Source organism: Monodelphis domestica, chromosome 2 (genome assembly GCF_027887165.1).
Source record: "Monodelphis domestica isolate mMonDom1 chromosome 2, mMonDom1.pri, whole genome shotgun sequence".
Lineage (NCBI taxonomy): Eukaryota > Metazoa > Chordata > Mammalia > Didelphimorphia > Didelphidae > Monodelphis > Monodelphis domestica.
In genome coordinates, this window is record NC_077228.1 from 11,673,921 (window position 1) to 11,691,376 (window position 17,456).

Sequence of the window (17,456 nt, forward strand, 5' to 3'; positions counted from 1 at the left end):
TTCACATGAAGTTATCTGAAGTTATAATTATCCAAAATACAAAATGCTATCATATACAATATAATGGAAGATTTTATTCTATAAAATAATAAATAATAATCATCATTAAAAAATAATAAAATCCAGCTAAGTGAAAATACCACTTCAGAGGATTCACTGGTGGCGCTCAATCATGTGTGTGTGTGTGTGTCTTGCCTATTATAAATTTCTAAAAGCAAATTTAGTTTATATATTTTCTTTTCTGCTGTCTTGGGCCATTCTCCTATTGCTAGGCTAAGAAGGCACCCATTAAATACTTTGTTATTCTACGGGCAAGCAGGCCTTTTGGTCCACTGCTGCTGAAAGTCTATTCTCCCAACACGAAGTCTGCCCAATCACGAGCGCCAGCTTCCACACCTCAACTCTTTGGGTTCAAAAACAATATCCATTGGGGTTACCCTGAGGGCCCCCCACGCCCAGCATATTCTTGTGGGCAGGACGGCCCTTCCCAGAGTCCAAGCCAGCTCTCAGGGACTGATTCAAACAAGGCAAGGCGCGAGGGCTGGCAGCTTTGACACGGCACACAAGACAAGTTACCATATTCCAGCCAACCTTGGAACCGGCATACTCTACCTCCTATGGGATGGCCAAAGTCCGATTCCGGGTCGCTTTGCATTTAGCAACTGAATAGCAGGGACTGGATTAGAGAAGAGATGACAGAAACAAAACATTGCACTAACCAGAACTGCCGAGGCAGCACGTCCATCCTGTCAAACAAAAGGCAGAAACAGGTTATGAGGAAACGTGGCAGCAACGGTGGCGGCTGGTCCGCACTCAACCTCTCGGCGAGCACCGTGTCTGGGACTTTGTGCTGAGAAACAGGGACACGCAAGAGAAATCCCCAGTGGCAGGTGGCCCAATGAGCCATCTTCATGTCTTCTTCCGGCACTTAGTTGCTGTATGACTGGGGCAAGTCATTTCATTTCTGAGTCTCGGGGATGATGATAATATTTGCCCAAACAGTAAATTTGCAAACTGTCCTACATGCATTAGAGCCCTGCAACAATCTTCTCTGGTGGAGCCTACAGTTATTATGGTGCCCATTTTGGCAGGGGAGCAAACTGAGACTCAGAGAGGGTGTTATTCGCTCACAGAAGAATGTTCTCTCGGAGCACTTCCCTCACAGGGCCATTGCGGGGTTCAAGGGATTAGATTTGGAGCCTTGAAGGTTGGTATTTGAAACTATCTTTGACCCTTCTTAGCTGTAAGATATTGGACGAGTCATTTGACTTCTCTGAATCTCTGCTTCCGTGACTTAAAATGGATATAAATATGATCCTCATTATTATTGTGATTCATCCCTAAAAAGGGGGCGACCAACCTGGGCTTGAATACTTCAGAATGAAAGGGAGCTCATTCTCTACAAAGCCGGGCCATCTTTAGACAGTCCCAATGGCCAGAGTTCTTTCAGAGAGAACACACCCATCCGTTGGTCTTTGTTCTGGCCTTTGGGGCTTTTACACAATAAAATGGAATTCCTTCTCTTGACCAGGATGGTGTGCAGAGAGTTTATCACCGCCCTCATTCTGGATGCTCAGCAGAAATGGACATTTGGGACTGATATTTTAGCCCCCTAAAATCAATCAGTCTTTATGAAACACCTACTATGGCCAGCCACTGTGCTACGTACTGGGGACAAAAAAGGAGGCAAAAGAAAGTCCTCGCCTTTAAGAAGGTCATAATCTAATGGATTATAAATTAAATTCGTGGCTCAGAAATGAAACTCCTCCCCCTCTACAAACTAGCATCCAGCCGTCTCCCATCCTTGACTTTCCTGATTGTACTATTGATTCTAGAGGCTTTGAGGACTGTTGGAGAACACTAGGGGATGCCGCAGAGCATGGAGGCAGGAAAACTTGGGTTCAAATATGAATTAATGGCCCCTTGACCCATGAACCAAACTCTTAAGGCTTACTGCTCTATCGACTCTGAGTTTGGTTACCTACTACCCTCAGAGATAGGTGTCTGGTTTTTCCACAAGGCTATGCGGAGAGCCTTTGTTGTCTGGCTCTCTTGCTGACATCAGGACAGACAAGAAGGTCTGAGCATCCTTGGTCAGCCAGTCCGGTGACACATTCACAGCTTGGCCCTCTTGGCTGACTCTCTAAGGGCTCTAGGGGGCAGGGACGGTGCCAGCCTGGACCAGCAGCGGGCATCTCCTTACCTGTGAGTTCTCCATCACCGTGAACTCGTCCACCAGGATAAGTCACCCCAACCGCAAAGGATTGGAGGTCAGTTTGGCCTGGCTTGTTCCTAGCAAACCCCTAATGGTCACACATGCATTGACTCAGTGGCTCTAATGCATCTGCTGCTGAACTTGTCCTGAAGTCTTGCTGGGGATCAGCAGCCACTTCCTTCATGCTCCCTGGGCACAGAAGCAGGCTGGCTGGATAGAAGCCAGAGACCGGACAGCCCCAGCCCAAGGCTTTCGTGGCAAGGAGGGAGAGAGAGGTGCAAAAGAGCATAGAATGAAGGAGGAATTCAGCCCAGCCACTGAAAGGCTGCAAAAGGTATCAGCACCCTCTAAATCTGGCACTCCAGAGCAGGACCCCCGTCTGTCCCCCCTAGTTACAGCTCTGATCCGCCTAGAAGTCCAAGTCTAGCCCCAACAGTCTCAGCCTCCTGGATTCCTCAAAGGGATTCATGATCCCTCTATAAGCCCATCTTCCAGCTCTTTGGGGACCACAGGATGGACAGCAGGTATACCTGGAGCCTTAAAGTCACTTAAGGGGTTGGTTCCCTTTTCCCAATCTGGAGTCTTCAGCTTCTTAGTAGCTCTTAGGGTGTTGGGTAATTCTCCTAACCTGTCTCAGTCTCGGTTTATTCAACTGAAAAATAAAGGCTAACTGCATCACCCCCTTCTGAAATCATCTGTGAGGAAACCACTTTATTAACCTTATATCAATGGGATGAGAGAATTTTCAGGCTTGAAAGCTCCTTTAGAATGACGTCAAGTTGTCCAAGAACCCCATTTTATAGATAAAGAAATGAAAAAGAATAATTTGAGGGATGAAGTCATTACCTTCCAGGACCCTCAGTTAGCCAGTGGCAAAGCCAAGATTGGAATCCAGGTCTAGTAGGTCCAGTGGAAAGAGGGCTGGATTTGAAGTCTAAGGCTCTGGGTTCAAATCCCAGCTCTATAACCTACACCCTGTTTGACCTTTAGCAAGACAATTAACCTCTCTGGAGCTCAGTTTCCTGATCTGTAAATATCAATGGATTGAACAAACTTCTGAGGTTTGAGTTTTTTTTTTCCAGGTCTAAAATGTCTGCTCCCACCTATATACTGAATTGCTCTGATATCATTAGGGCTCAAAACAAATCCTCAAAGTGGTCTGTCATTTTAGCATCAATGGAGCCATAGTTCTTGAAGGGTGTTGCTAAAGGATTCCATTCTCTAGAATTGATCATGGCTTCTGCCTCTTGGGAGAGTAATAGAGATTGAAGGAAACGTCCAGTAACCTCCTCCGGCCCCTAAGCATCCGCTGACACAGATCCCTTCCAGCTTGGAGAGTTGTCACTTGGGAAATCCTGGAGGAGGAGAGCACAGGGCTGCTCGGTCTGCATGAGAGGCTGACACAAGAGAGGATGCTCTGGGAAGATCCATCCTTCAACGAGCATTTATTAACACCTTAGTCTGGGTATCTGGAGACCCAAAGCTAGAGAAAAGGGCAATCTGGGCACCCAAAGTGGAAAGGCAGGGACAGACCGACACCAGCTGACAGTCTCACAAAGGGACAGGAGAAACGTGCTGCTTCGGGGGGACTTACCATGCAGTGGATGACACAGACATTCTTGGGGTTCTGTTGAAGCCAATTGTGCATGTTTTTACACACAGCATAGAGATTGTGAAGGCTCGGGGCCTGTCGCATTGGCCAACTGCATTCTGAGACCTAGGGACGGACCATAACAAAGAAGTGAGTGTTGTTCCTGGCTGGAGGACACCGGCTGCTGTGGGTCTATGCCACACGCCTCAGTTTCTTCTTTTAGTAGTTTTCTGGCAAGGGAAGGAAATCAGAGGAGAGAAAACATAATGAAAAGAGGAGCACAAGAGTGAGGGAAAGAGAAGAGGTAGGAGAAGGCAGGAGAAGAGACGGTGTGGGGATTGTTTTCTGCCACAGTGACTGTAGGCAGTTAGGTAGCATTGTGCATTGATCTAGAAGGGGGAAGAAACATTTATTAAATGCCTACTATGTGCCAGGCACCATGCCAAAAAAGGGTAAAATCAAAGGCTTCTTCGAACTCAGGTCTTCCTGACCCTAAGCCAACCACCTACGCCCTTAATGCTGTTACTTTGCCTTCACAACATTTGAATAACTCAAATACAAACCTCAAAAGATGAGCATTTATTCATGAGAATTCGACAAACTATACTGAAATCAGAGTATTTTCAAGGATAAAATTATCAACAATAAATCATCTAGACCTTACAAGGACCCACAAACATTAAAGAATGTTTTTTCAGAGGGCAGCTAAGTGGCTCAGTGGATTGAGAGTCAATCCTAGTGATGGCAGGTCCTGGGTTCAAAAGTGGCCTCAGATACTTCCTAACTGTATGACCCTGGACAAGTCACTTAACCCCTATTGCCCAGCCTTTTCAGCTCTTCTGTCTTGGAACCAATATACAGAATTGACTCTAAGATAGCAGGTAAGGGTTGAAAAAACATTTTTCATAGAAGTCATCATACTGAATATTTATAACATACAAGGTATATGAAATGAAAGAGTTGCAAGATGTAGAAGGCAGTGTAGTTCATCCCCAACCTCCTGCCTGATAACTAGATTGGACCTGATGGTACTTCCCAGGAGTCTAAAAAGAGAAGCCTGAACCCTGGGGCTTGGATTCAATCACAAAAATTCATCCATTTCTCCCCATGTTCCTATTCTTTATGCCCTGATGATTAAGCATAAGAGAATGAGTGACAGCAAGAAGCCACTCATCCCAGGACCACCTCCATAAGGAGAAAGATGAGAAGGAAACAGAAATGGGGATGAGGACGGATACCCCAAAAACCCCTCAAACTGTCACCTGAACCCCAAGGTGGAAAGAGACAAGCACCTGCAGGCATGTCCAGAGCCTGAAAACAGAGTGCTGGGGACACGTCAAGGCTTCAGAACCCACCAGCTGCCAGCTTACTCGAGGCTGTTGGGAACCCTGGTGGTGGCAGATGGTAGAAGAGGTCTCGAGGGCTTAAGGGGAGAAGACCTTGGTTCTGGCGTCAGCTCTGCCACTGACCAGCACAGCAAGTCTTTCCATCTCCCTAAGAACCCATCTGGAAAACGGGAATCATCCTAATGCTGGCTCGCCACCTCACAGCCCTGGAGTAGAGGCCTGGAGGTCACCTGGTGAGTAAAGTTGGGTAAAGTGGGGCTATTTCAAGGCCAACAGCTAGAATAATAGCGATGAGGATGACAACAATGGAGGTGACGATGATGATGGTAACTGGCATTAATACAGCTGATCCAAGTCATTCTGGCGAATTGTTTACAACTGGAATTATTTCCTCTGCTGCCATCCCTCCCCACTCCCTCCACAGCTGAAGGTCAGCATTGTCCTTCCTCTTACAAGATGAAATGCATTAAATTAATGAAGCAATACACAATTAGATAAGGTAAGTATGCAGTCAAAAATACTAAGCATAAAGAGGAGCTAGATGATGCAGTGGATTGAGAGCCAGGCCTGGAGGTGGAAGAGCCTGGGTTCAAATCTGCCCGCAGACACTTCCTAGTTGCGTGACCCTGGGCAAGTCACTTAACCCCCATTGCTTGGCCATTAGTGCTCTTCTGCCTTGGAACCAATACACAGTAGTGATTCTAGGATGGAAGGGGAAGGTTATTTAAAATTGCTAAATAGATTCCAACCATCTCCAGGACCTGTGTTCTCACTGATGGTGGTTTCCTCCAGTTTACATGACTTTCCTCATGTCTTCCCATGAATAATGCTCTATGAAGAGTCCATACCCTCTGGGCTGGGGCTTTGAGTTTTCTTGGTATTGGTAAGGAGTGGGAGGGGGTGCCAATAATGAACCAGATAGGTCATCCACTCATTATTCCTTGCTCTTACAACTTCCTAAGAAGGCAGTGATAGCCAGGTCATTCCCTGAATGTGTTGAACTTAGAAATTGGGGAAAGGGACATTAGACCACCAACATTTTGCAGCTGGAAGGGACCATGTTTTTTTTTTCAGATTGTCCCTTTCTCAAATTATACCTTTCTTTCTGGAAAAAAGATGCTGACCAGATGGAAAACTGAAAAGATCCATAAAGATTTTTGTGACATTCTTTTCACCATCAAAGAGAGGTAGCATTGCTCCATTCTATTGTAGTACTGTGGGAACTACCCAGGGGTTACTAGGGTGGTTGTGAAGACCAAAAGAGATTGTATTTGTAAAACTCTTAGCACAGTGCCTGGCACATAGCAGACACTTAAGAGGTGCTAATTCCCTTCCGGCTCCCCAACATTACAGTACCGGATGTGCTTCTTCATAAAGCAAACAAAGATGGGGGTGAAGATGGGGAGGGCAGGGAAAGAAGACCAGATGAAGTAATAAACAGTGAGAAATGTGGCAAGATCCCAGACCTTGCTATCACCCCTCCCAAAAGGGAATATAAAAATATCAAACAGAATCCCATCCACGCTGAATACAAGGGATCTGGGATTGTCCAGTTCTTAATTATCTGCTATGCCTGGCTGAATTACATGCAGAAGAGGAGGGAAAGGGCCTGTAACAAAGGGATAGTGCAATACCACAAAAGAAACTGAAATTTCTTTTCCTTAACATTTTTTTAATAAAAACATCCATGATGGAGCAGGAAAAAAAAATTCCACTAAGAGGTAGAAGACATGAGATGGAGCACTAGCTCTGTCACTATTTAACTATGTGACCTCAAGCCAGAGATTTTCCCTATCCTGGACTCAGATTCCTCAGCTATAAAAAGGGGGAGTTGGCTTAGATAATCTCACTATGGTTCCTTTTAGCTCTAATATCTATGATCCTACCTTCCAAAAATAGCTTTAAGGGTATTCAGTTGCAATTCCCATATGATGAGTTAACCAAGGACCAAAAATTGGACAAGTCATGCTTGGCTAAATATGCTAACAGCTCCCGAGTCATTAATTTAATCAAGTAAATAATATATACTTAAAGTCATCTATAATTATATATTTACTTGACATATAATTGCATACTATTAAACAAACGTGTAATTAGGAATTTTTAAGCATGTGTATTGTCTAGAGAAAAAATACCATAAAGGCATTTTTACAAAGAAAAATTTGATCAAAGAAGGCTATTTTTGTTCTCTAGGATTCTCAACCCCACATGATAAACAGAATCATTAAGCATAAGATTTCATGGTGCCTTCTCCAGATAAAGATCTGATAGCCACAATATAAAGATAACTATCACAAACATAGAAGATTAAAAGTGGAATTCTCTAAAGGATAATTAGTCAATGGATACAAACTGTTCATGATAATTGCAAACCATTAACAACCATTAAAAAGATGTTCCAAAAGACTAGGAAGAAGAGAAAGTCAATTTTTTAAAACTTACATGGTTTCCTCTTATGCTTAGTAAATGGCCAGAGATGATGATGATGATGATGATGATGAAGAAGAAGCAGAAGGAAGAAGAAGAGGAAGAAGAGGAAGAAGAGGAAGAAGAGGAAGAAGAAGAAGAAGAAGAAGAAGAAGAAGAAGAAGAAGAAGAAGAAGAAGAAGAAGAAGAAGAAGAAGAAGAAGAGGAAGAAGAGGAAGAAGAGGAAGAAGAGGAAGAAGAAGAGGAAGAAGAAGAAGAGGAAGAGGAAGAGGAAGAGGAAGAGGAAGAGGAAGAGGAAGAGGAAGAAGAAGAAGAAGAAGAAGAAGAAGAAGAAGAAGAAGAAGAAGAAGAAGAAGAAGAAGAAGAAGAAGAAGAAGAAGAAGAAGAAGAAGAAGAAGAAGAAGAAGAAGAAGAAGAAGAAGAAGAAGAAGAAGAAGAAGAAGAAGAAGAAGAAGAAGAAGAAGAAGAAGAAGAAGAAGAAGAAGAAGAAGAAGAAGAAGAAGAAGAAGAAGAAGAAGAAAGAGGAGAATAATCAATGCTGAAGGGGCTGTGTAGGAAAAATGAAAACATTCTAATGCATTGGTGGTGAATCTGCATATTGGTCCAACCATTTGTTCAATCATTTTAGTCAGATCTGACTCTTCATGACCCTATTTGAAGTTTTCTTGGAAAAGACAGAGCAGTTTGCTGCTTCCTTCTCTAGCTCATTTGACAGATGAGGAAACTGAGGCAAACAGGGTTCGGTGGATTGTCCAGGGTCACACAGCTACTATGTATCTGAGACCAGATGTGAACTCAGAAAGATAGTCTTCCTGACTCCAGACTTGGCACTCTATTCACGATGCCACCTAGCTGCTCTTAGTCCAACAATACTGGAAAGTAATTTGGAATCAAGATAAGAAAGTGACAAATACATCCATAATCATCTTTACTGAAAGATGCAAACAGAAAGCTAGAAGGGATCTCAGAGAACATCTAGTCCCAATTTCCTCATTTTATAAAGAAGGAAACTAAGGCCCATGAGGTTGTGCCTTGTCAAAGGTTGTGTAAGTATTATACATTAATATTGGGATTTGAACACAAATCCTCTGACTCAAGAGACAGTCCTCTACTATATGTAGATGTATAAAAAATGTATAAAGCAGCCATTTTGTATTGGCAAAGATTTGTAGACAAAACGGGTGCCCATCAATTAGGGAAGAGCTAAAAGAGTTGTGGTTCATGAATATTTCGGTACAGTAAGTAAAAATGAAAACGAAAAATACCAAGAAATATAGGAAGATTTGTATGAACTGATGTCATGTCAGATAAAGTAAACAAACAGAACCAGGAAGACAACTCCAACAATGACTACAATAATGGTCATGAAGGAACAACAAGACCGAATGCAGCCTAATTACATCAATCACCAAGCTCAGCCCTAAGGACAAGATGAGAAAACACACCTGCCTCTGTCTTTTGCAGAAGGGGGGGGGGGGACCACAGGTGTCAAAAATTAAATAAATGCAACTGATACACAATGGATGTGTTATTACTTTTGGCCAAATACATCTCCACACACACAAGCACCCCCATTTCTTTTTTTATTCCGAGTTGCAAGAGAAGGTTGATTGGGCTGGGGATGGAGAGGGATACAGTTTGAAATAATAATGCAATATAAGCAAAACTCAACCAAAATAAAGAATAAAGAAAGGATCAATCAAAACAAGCCATTTTGCAAAGCTCTGGTGTTCTCAGTCCCACATAATAAAGAGAATCATTCAATCTAAGCTTGCACAGTGCCTTCCCTAGGACCCTGGGTACCAAAGCCCTGTCCCTCTGGGTCATTGAACAGGGTGCTGATGGAAGCAGGGTCATGTTATCATACCAGAGCAAGGGGGCAGCAAGTTATCTGGGCTGGATCCAAATCCACTCTCACCTCTATTTCTTCCCAAGAACAAGGTGTCCTAGATGGCTTGAAGAATTCCATTTGCTGAGGGCAGTAGGAAAAGCTGCTACAGTCAGAAGAAAATGGAGACGCTCCTCATTGTTTTTCTAAAGTTCTCAGAGCCTCGTTAGGGGAAGGGCTTGGCTATCTGGTGGTTGTCCTTGCTGTTGCTCAGTCACATCCCACTCTTCGTGACCCCATGAATAGAGAGATTTAGGAAAGAGGATGAGTTCTGTATTTTAAACTCGTCTTTGCTATATGATGACAAGAACCCAAGTAAAGACCCAGCACCATCTGACAGGGGGAAATAGGGGACCGGTGCTCTGGGCAAGAGGAGAGGAATGGAGGGGAGAGTTTCAAGAGTCATTTGCATGCTTTCTCATTTGGTAGAGTGCCTCTCTGAGAGAGCTACTATTATCTCCATTTTACAGTTGAGAAAACTGAGGCTGGAAGACATAAAGTAGTCAGCCCAGAATAACACAACCAATGAATGTCTAAGACAAGACTGGAACTCAGGTCCAACTCTGTCTCTACTGGGCCACCCACCTAGAGGGAGAATCACAATTCTGGAATAGCAGGTCATGAAAATCCACTAGTACTTTGTTGGCATCGTGGAGCCCTTGGCAGCCTTGGAAAACTACTGCACTTCTCAGAACAACTGGTTTTGTTTTAATGCACAGTTGAAGGAAATGGCTGCATTTCAGAGACCTTTGTTTGACTTTCCAAGCTCACAGACTCCTTCTCCCCAAAAAGAGCAATGAACAGTGAACCCCAGGGTAAAAGCCCTGCTTGAATCCTTATCCTTACTTTTTTTTTTAATCCTTACCTTCCGTCTTGGAATCAATACTATGTATTGGTTCCAAGGCAGAAGAGTGGTAAGAGCTAGGCAGTGGGGGTTAAGTGACTTGCCCAGGGTCACACAACTGAGAAGTATCTAAAGCCAGATTTGAACCCAGGACCTCCCATCTCTAGGCCTAACTCTCAATTCACTGAGCCACCCAGCTGCCCCCTATCCCTACTTTTTAAAAATGTGTTGGGAGGGTTTGTTTTTTTTTTCAGTTATACATAGACAATTTTTGACAATTGTTTTCTGATACTTCAGGATTCAGATTCTCTCCCTCCCTCTTCTCCTCTTGCCCCTCCTGGGGCAGTACATAGACTCTCACAGGCTATATCTGGGCTTTCAAACAATACATATTTCCATATTACTCATGCCGCGACACATATCACATATGCAATTAAAAAACCTCATAAAGTAGAAGCTCATTCCTATTTTACAGATGAGAAAGCTGAGGCTCACCAAGATAAATATTTGATTTTTTTTAGACTCTCACACAGAGCTGTAACTAGGAATTTTGGCACCAAGGGCAAGTACAGCAAGAAGGTGTGTACTGTGTCGAGCTGAGACTGAGGGAAGAGACACCAGCTCCAGCCCAGGAGCACAAGGTCACTGCTGGGGACTTCTGGAACGGGAAAGGGGGGAAGAGAGAGGTGGGGGAGGAGCTGCCCCCAGCCACCATCTGGTGGCCTCCTATTTTAACGAATCTTGCTAAGGAGGTGCTAAGCTCTGTGCTTTGTACACCACTGAAGGAAGGAATGTGCTAGCATGTCCTCTGTCTGATCCAAGGACCCGAGCAAATGGGATGACTCGGCCTGGCCTCAATGGAGACTTTCTCTTACTAAAGCCTCCTTGTGCTTAATGAGGGCTTCCCAGCAGGAAGCTGGATGGGGCTCCGAACCCCACAATGACTGTGACGTGAGGCAGAAAACGCCTCATAACGTCAACACACTGCAGCCAGGGCTGTGCTTGGAAAAGGTGAGCTCAACCCCAAGCTTGATTCCAAGCTGGAGTATCCGAGCCCTGAGTGAGGGTGTGTGTATATGTAGGGGTAGAGAGAGACAGAGAGACACAGAGAGAGAGAGACAGACAGACAGAGACAGAGACAGAGAGACACAGAGAGACACAGAGAGAGAGAGACAGACAGACAGAGACAGAGACAGAGAGACACAGAGAGACACAGAGAGAGAGAGAGACAGACAGAGACAGAGAGTCACAGAGAGAGAGACAGAGAGAGAGAAAGAGACAGACAGACAGACAGAGACAGAGACAGAGACAGAGAGACAGACAGACAGACAGAGACAGAGAGACACAGAGAGAGACAGAGAGAGACAGAAAGACAGAGACAGAGAGGGAAGGAGAGAGAAAAAAACAGAGAGAGGGGGGAGGGAGGAGGGAGAGGGAGGGAGAAAAACAAAAAATGGAGAGACAGAGAGAGAGGGAGGGAGGGGGAAGGAGGGAAGGAAGGAAGAGGATAGGAGAGAAGGGGACGAGTGGGGAGAGGAGAGGATAAAGGAAGGTATTAGTAGCAAAATATCATAGCTCTAGAAGAAGAAGGAACTTTAGAGACCTTCTAGTCCAACATCCTCATTTTACAGATGAGGAATTCAGGCACACAAAAGCTAAAAGACCTCTTCAGTGTGACACAGGTAGCTGGAATTAAAATTGAAGTCCTACATCTGAAGCTTGAAGGGGTTTCCCAAGCTCTTAGCCGGAACTCTGATTTTACTGATGAAAAAACTGAGGAGCCAAGGGACAACTGACTTATCCAAGGTCACACAGGTAGCAAATGGCACCAGTGGGACTAGAACTCCATCTCTTTGCCTCTGATCCCTGCTCTTCGCCACCACTGTTGCTCAGCTCAGCCCTGGCTACTGCCAGCACCAAGGGTTTATGCATTAACTTGCTCCCAAACGCTCTGCTACATCATTATTTCATGTAGCCCCTGCCAGGCCATGTAGCCTTTTGGCACAATCAAATACTAATGAAGTCATCCATTAAAAACCGACAGCAAGAGAAAATCTTCAGGGAAGTCATTTCTCCCCGGAATATTAAGCAACTCGGAGTCCGGAGGGTGACCTGGACGCCTCTCGGGCCTTCTCTACTGCTGCATCTCCACAATCTCGTGCTCCATCTAAATCTGCCAAGTCTGTCCTCGGTGTCCTGCTCCGGCTGCTCCCAGCACGCCCTCTTCCCTCCATCCATCTCATCTCCGTGTGCAATTCCCCCCCATTTCTGAAAGCCCCACTCCAGGGCCACCTGCTCCACTGGGAGATATTCAGCGACTCTTGCCCTTCATGGGAGAGCTGGGAACGAGACACGCTGCACGCTGTGGAGAAGACGGCAACAAGGGATCGGGAGTTCCCGGGGAGACTTTATCCAAACAAATGCCACAACATCTCAGTGTTTGTCAGTTCTGCCATGGGCCCATACTGGGGATCGGGGCCAGGGCTGGGCACTGGGAAGGACAGTAGGAAGCCAGCCTCTCTCTCAAGTAGCTTAAACGTAGAATGAGAGGAGAGACGTGCACAGAGGAAGGAGAAGAAAAGGGACTGGATAAGTCCATAAAGAAATGTTAAACCTCGCATTGGGGTATCCATCAGCCAGCATTTCTTTAGCCCCTAATACATGCCAGGAACTCCTTGGGGGGGAAACGGGGTGAATAAAGCCCACAAGTGGCTCCTGGGCTGAGAATATGGAGCTTTGTGCCTAGATAAAACTGGGTGCCATCGGACTGAGCCGTCCTGCTGATTTGGGGCCACAATAGAAGGGGGCAGCATGAAAGGGGGGCATGAAGACAGCTGTTAGGCTGGTTGAGAGAGATCGCACAGGACCGTCAAAGTTGGCATGATGCTGATGACCCCCATGAAGCATGGGCATCACTCAAGACAAGAATAAGTCCTCTGTCTTCCTCTTCTCTCCTCCTCTACATTAAGGCTCCGCCGCTCTCCTCCCTGGAGGCACCCCCCCACCCCTGCCATTTCAGCCTACACTGACCTCTACTGTTACTAATACCACACAGCACTCACAATAGGTGAGACGCTGGTCACTTGGCATCTAGCCAGGGCCCACTTGACTGCTCCAGAGGATTTCGGGTATCTTCAGTTTAATCCAGTACTACCATTGCCACTGATATTAATGAAAGCAAAACGATTTGGCAAGTATTCCCAACAACAATCTCAGTTGCTAGTGCCTTCCCCTCCTCCCCTCCCAGGATTCTACACTAACTTTTTGTTGTCCGGTTGTTTTCAGTGATCTGACTCTTTGTGACCCCTTTTGGAGTTTTCTTGGCAAAAATGGAGTCGTTTGCCATTTCCTCCTCCAGCTTGTTTGGCTGATGAAGAAACTGAGGCAGAGTTAAGTGACTTGTCCAGGGTCACACAGCTAGTAGGTGTCTGAGGTCAGATTTGAACTCAGGAAGATGAGTCTTCTTGATTCCAGACCCAGTCCTCTACCCACTGTGCCACCCAGCTTAAATACCTTAACATGAACTACTTTGTATATATTTGTATTTATTCTCCGACTAATTTACTTTATCTATACTTACACAGATACTTGGCTTCTTTCTCTCTTGATAGAATGTAAACTCTGTAGGAGCAGGTTTGGATTCATTGTTCATATTTGTATTCCTACAGTCTCACACAAGGCTTGAAGCAAAGAGGGGGCTTAATAAATGAATGTGGATTGAAATTCCCGAGACTCCCAGCCCGTCACTCTAAAAGAGCTTGCAAGAAAAAAGAATCCAACTGATACATCCAACTGCTTCCAAGTACATGGCCGAGTACAGGTCAAAATTGCCGGAACGCTCTTGGAATTGGCATCCCTTTATCCCTCGAGAGCAATCCTCAACAAGAGGTCCAGGCCATTGGATTCATCAGCCATAACCAGAAAGTCTTTTATTTCCATCTGGTGCCTATCAAACGCCTACAATCCCAACCCCCTTCTCATAAATGATCTCATTTGACCCTCAAGGGGTTGTGAGGTAGACTCTAGTTTTACCCTTCCTTTACAGATGAGGAAACTGAGGCAGACAGAGGAGAAGTGATTTGCCCACACCAGAATTTGAATGCAGGTCTTTCTGTCTCCAAGCCAAGCACTCTATCCACTATCCCAAATACCTGATATATATATATATATATATATATATATATATATATATATAAAACTCCAAGTGTTAGGGATGCCAAAAAGAAAAAAAATGAAACAGTCCCTGCCTCCAAGGATCTGACATTGAAGGAAGGAGGATTTCCCAACATGCAAAGCACATAAACAAATTCAAAAATACACAAAGAAAATACAAGACATTTTAAGAGAGAGAGAACAAAACACCTCCGAGTGCAAGAGGTAGAAAAGGAGATTCCAGGAACTCCTATGGGAGACGCATAACCTGAGGTTGGCCTTCCAGAAGCTGTTCTCAAACTTGGTAGGGTCAGGACCCCTTTGGGCTCTGAAAATGCCTGAAGAGCCCCCCACGGCGGAGCTTTGGTCTGCACGGCCACTAGCAACCTCAGTTTACTCTCTTGGAAATGAAATCGTCTTGGCATTATCACGAAAATACACTTCACACACCAAATGAGAAACTGTGCCGTGTGCTCCAGACATCTCTGACCATCCGGGGAAGCAGCCTGGGGAAACGTTCCCCGAATGAAATGTCTGATTTTAGTCCATAACCGAAGGAAATGCTAACCTTCAGGGAGATGTTAGTGAAAATCGATACAGATCTGTTTCTCCTATCCAAGTTCATGGAATGCCTGAAATCTGCTCATGGATGGGATAAGAACCTGAGCCAGCCAAAAGACCAGGCAGAGAAAGGAGCCAATGGAGAAGGGCACTTCAAAAGGCCTCTTGATGTCGTTGGGGCTCCTTAGACTGGGAGCTGAGCACTTCTCCTTCACACAATCCTCTCTATGCCTTTGATTTTGCACGTTCTGAGAAGAGGCTTTGCCAGGCAATAGCCAACGGAGCCCAATCCGGGAGGCAAAACCAGTTCACCGGCCTTGGCTTTTTTTCATTAAAAAAGCATCACCCAGCTCCTTTTCACCTGTTTTCGACCTGGCAACAGAGGCATCGGCAAAGATATTTTATGGGGTGGAATGTTGGATGGCTTTGTTGTTTGTTTGGTTTTTTTATATCATTCAAAAAGATTTTTTAAAATACTTTGGAAAGTGCTACCTCTTCTCTGACCCTGGAAGATCAAACAAAGAAATAGAGCGGAGAATTCATTGCTTCCTGGATGTTTTCAGGAGTCCAGAGAAAGTCATCATCATGATAAATAGCATTTAGATGGCATTAAAAAAAAAAGGAAACCGTACCTTTTTTCTTAGTAGCAACTCCATGACAAAAGAGAAGCAAGGGCTAGGCAATTAGAGTCAAGTGACTTGCCCAGGGTCACCCAGCTAGGAACTACCTCAGGATAGATTTGAACCCTGGACCTCCCATCTCCAAGCCTGGCAACCTATTCTCTGATAGAACAGCTCTAGTTTCCCTCACTAATAAAGCATTTTAAGGCTTACAAATATGCTTTTACCTTAGGATGCATCTGCTATTATTATCCTCATTTTACAGATAAGGAAACTGAGGCTAGAAGGCTCATTCAGCTAGTGTCTAACACCACATTTGAAGAGCCAAGTGGAAGAGCCAAGAAGATTTGAATTCAAATCCAGCCTTATACACTTTACTAGCTGTTTGATCCTGAACAAATAATTTAACTTCTACCTCAGTTTCTTCATCTATAAAATGGGGATAACAATAGCACCTACTTCCAGCATTGTTGTGAAGATCAAATGAGGTAAAATTTTCAAGGACTTAGCACATACCTGGCATATAATAGGCCCTTAATAAATGCTTTCTTTGCTTCCAAATAGAACAAATCTACTCCCTCTTCCATGGTATAACTCCCCAAATACTTGTAAGCAATTATCAATGTCATTTACCACCCACTTCAAAAGGCTTATTTATAACATTGGGGCTTGCTTGGCCACCATTTCAGCATTTGAAAAATGAGAGAATAGAACTGATAGCTTTGCCCTTCCCTGATCCTCCCTTGTTTGGTACATATCAAACTGAATAAATGTTTTAGGCTCGACTTGATGAGATGAATTCTTAGGTGCCATCTTGTTTTACATCCTTCAGTTCCCATAGAAGCTTACTGACCCATCTAGGATGAGAACCTCTAATCTGGCGATCATTAACACCAACCCAGTGAGCGAACCAACCACAGAACAATTTCCAGCCTAAATTAAAAGGTGTCAATGGCATGCCCGCCACACTGACAGATAATTCCTTCCTGCATATATTTTCACCCAAGGAACTGCTCAGGATCTCTGACAAACACCTAATAAACACTCGATGCTCTACATCCTCCACAGTTGGCATTCTTCATTTCTTCTGCACCCAAAAGAAAAGGCCTCTGAGCTAGATTCCAGCTGGGAGCCACTCACCCTGTTGTGAAACTTGGCACTGCGATATGATTTGGGGGATAGATTGAACACTGTATAATGGTCAGGATGCCTGGAATCCAAGAAGGTCCGGACATCTTCTATTTGATTCCTGAATCCTAATTCAACGCCTTCTGCAGGAAAGGACATCACTAAGAAGGGAAGAAAAAGAATTCGGATGAATAGAACTATCCAGCACAAATGGACCCGAGTCAAGGCTGGGCCCTGGTAGTCATAGGGAGGATGGGAAACTTACCGACGATTCTGGAGGTAATGTAGGAAATATCTAATTCTCCCTTAGTGTAACTAAAGACAAGAAACAGAAAGAGAGTGTTAATAACTGGCCCCCAAATGCACGAAAATAGTCTTCTTAGCTTCTCTCTTTAAATCCCTTGTCCCTCCTCATCCTCCCTCCCACAAAAGATCCATTGAGTATCAAAAGTAATCTCAAGAGGACCACTTACTCCTTTCCAAAGACAGATGAATTTGGACCCATTTAAGGCCAAAAGAATCATTAAGGTGTCGATGTCAATGGATCAAGCAATCCTTTTTTATTCTGACATTCTTCTTACAATGCCCAAAGCTACGTCCCCATTTCCCCTTTAGATGTCACTCCAGGAGCACAAGACATTCCAGAACAGAAAAATGCTGCTGCATTCTCCTTAGTGGCGACGT

At 44.5% G+C, this 17,456-nt stretch overlaps 1 protein-coding gene across 1 annotated transcript in view; it reads right to left on the reverse strand.

The window, feature by feature from the left end:
• The window catches only part of DNAJC6 (DnaJ heat shock protein family (Hsp40) member C6), a 64,390-nt gene extending 47,261 nt beyond the window's left edge, over nt 1-17,129 (reverse strand). Inside the window, exons 1-4 of the mRNA XM_056815013.1 lie at nt 17,038-17,129; nt 16,785-16,933; nt 3,810-3,932; nt 613-746 (exon numbers count right to left, since the gene is read on the reverse strand). Of these exons, the coding sequence (XP_056670991.1) occupies nt 613-746; nt 3,810-3,932; nt 16,785-16,931 (404 nt within the window). The 5' untranslated portion in view covers nt 16,932-16,933; nt 17,038-17,129. The remainder of the gene's footprint in view (nt 1-612; nt 747-3,809; nt 3,933-16,784; nt 16,934-17,037) is intronic.
• Nucleotides 17,130-17,456: the final 327 nt, after the last annotated feature.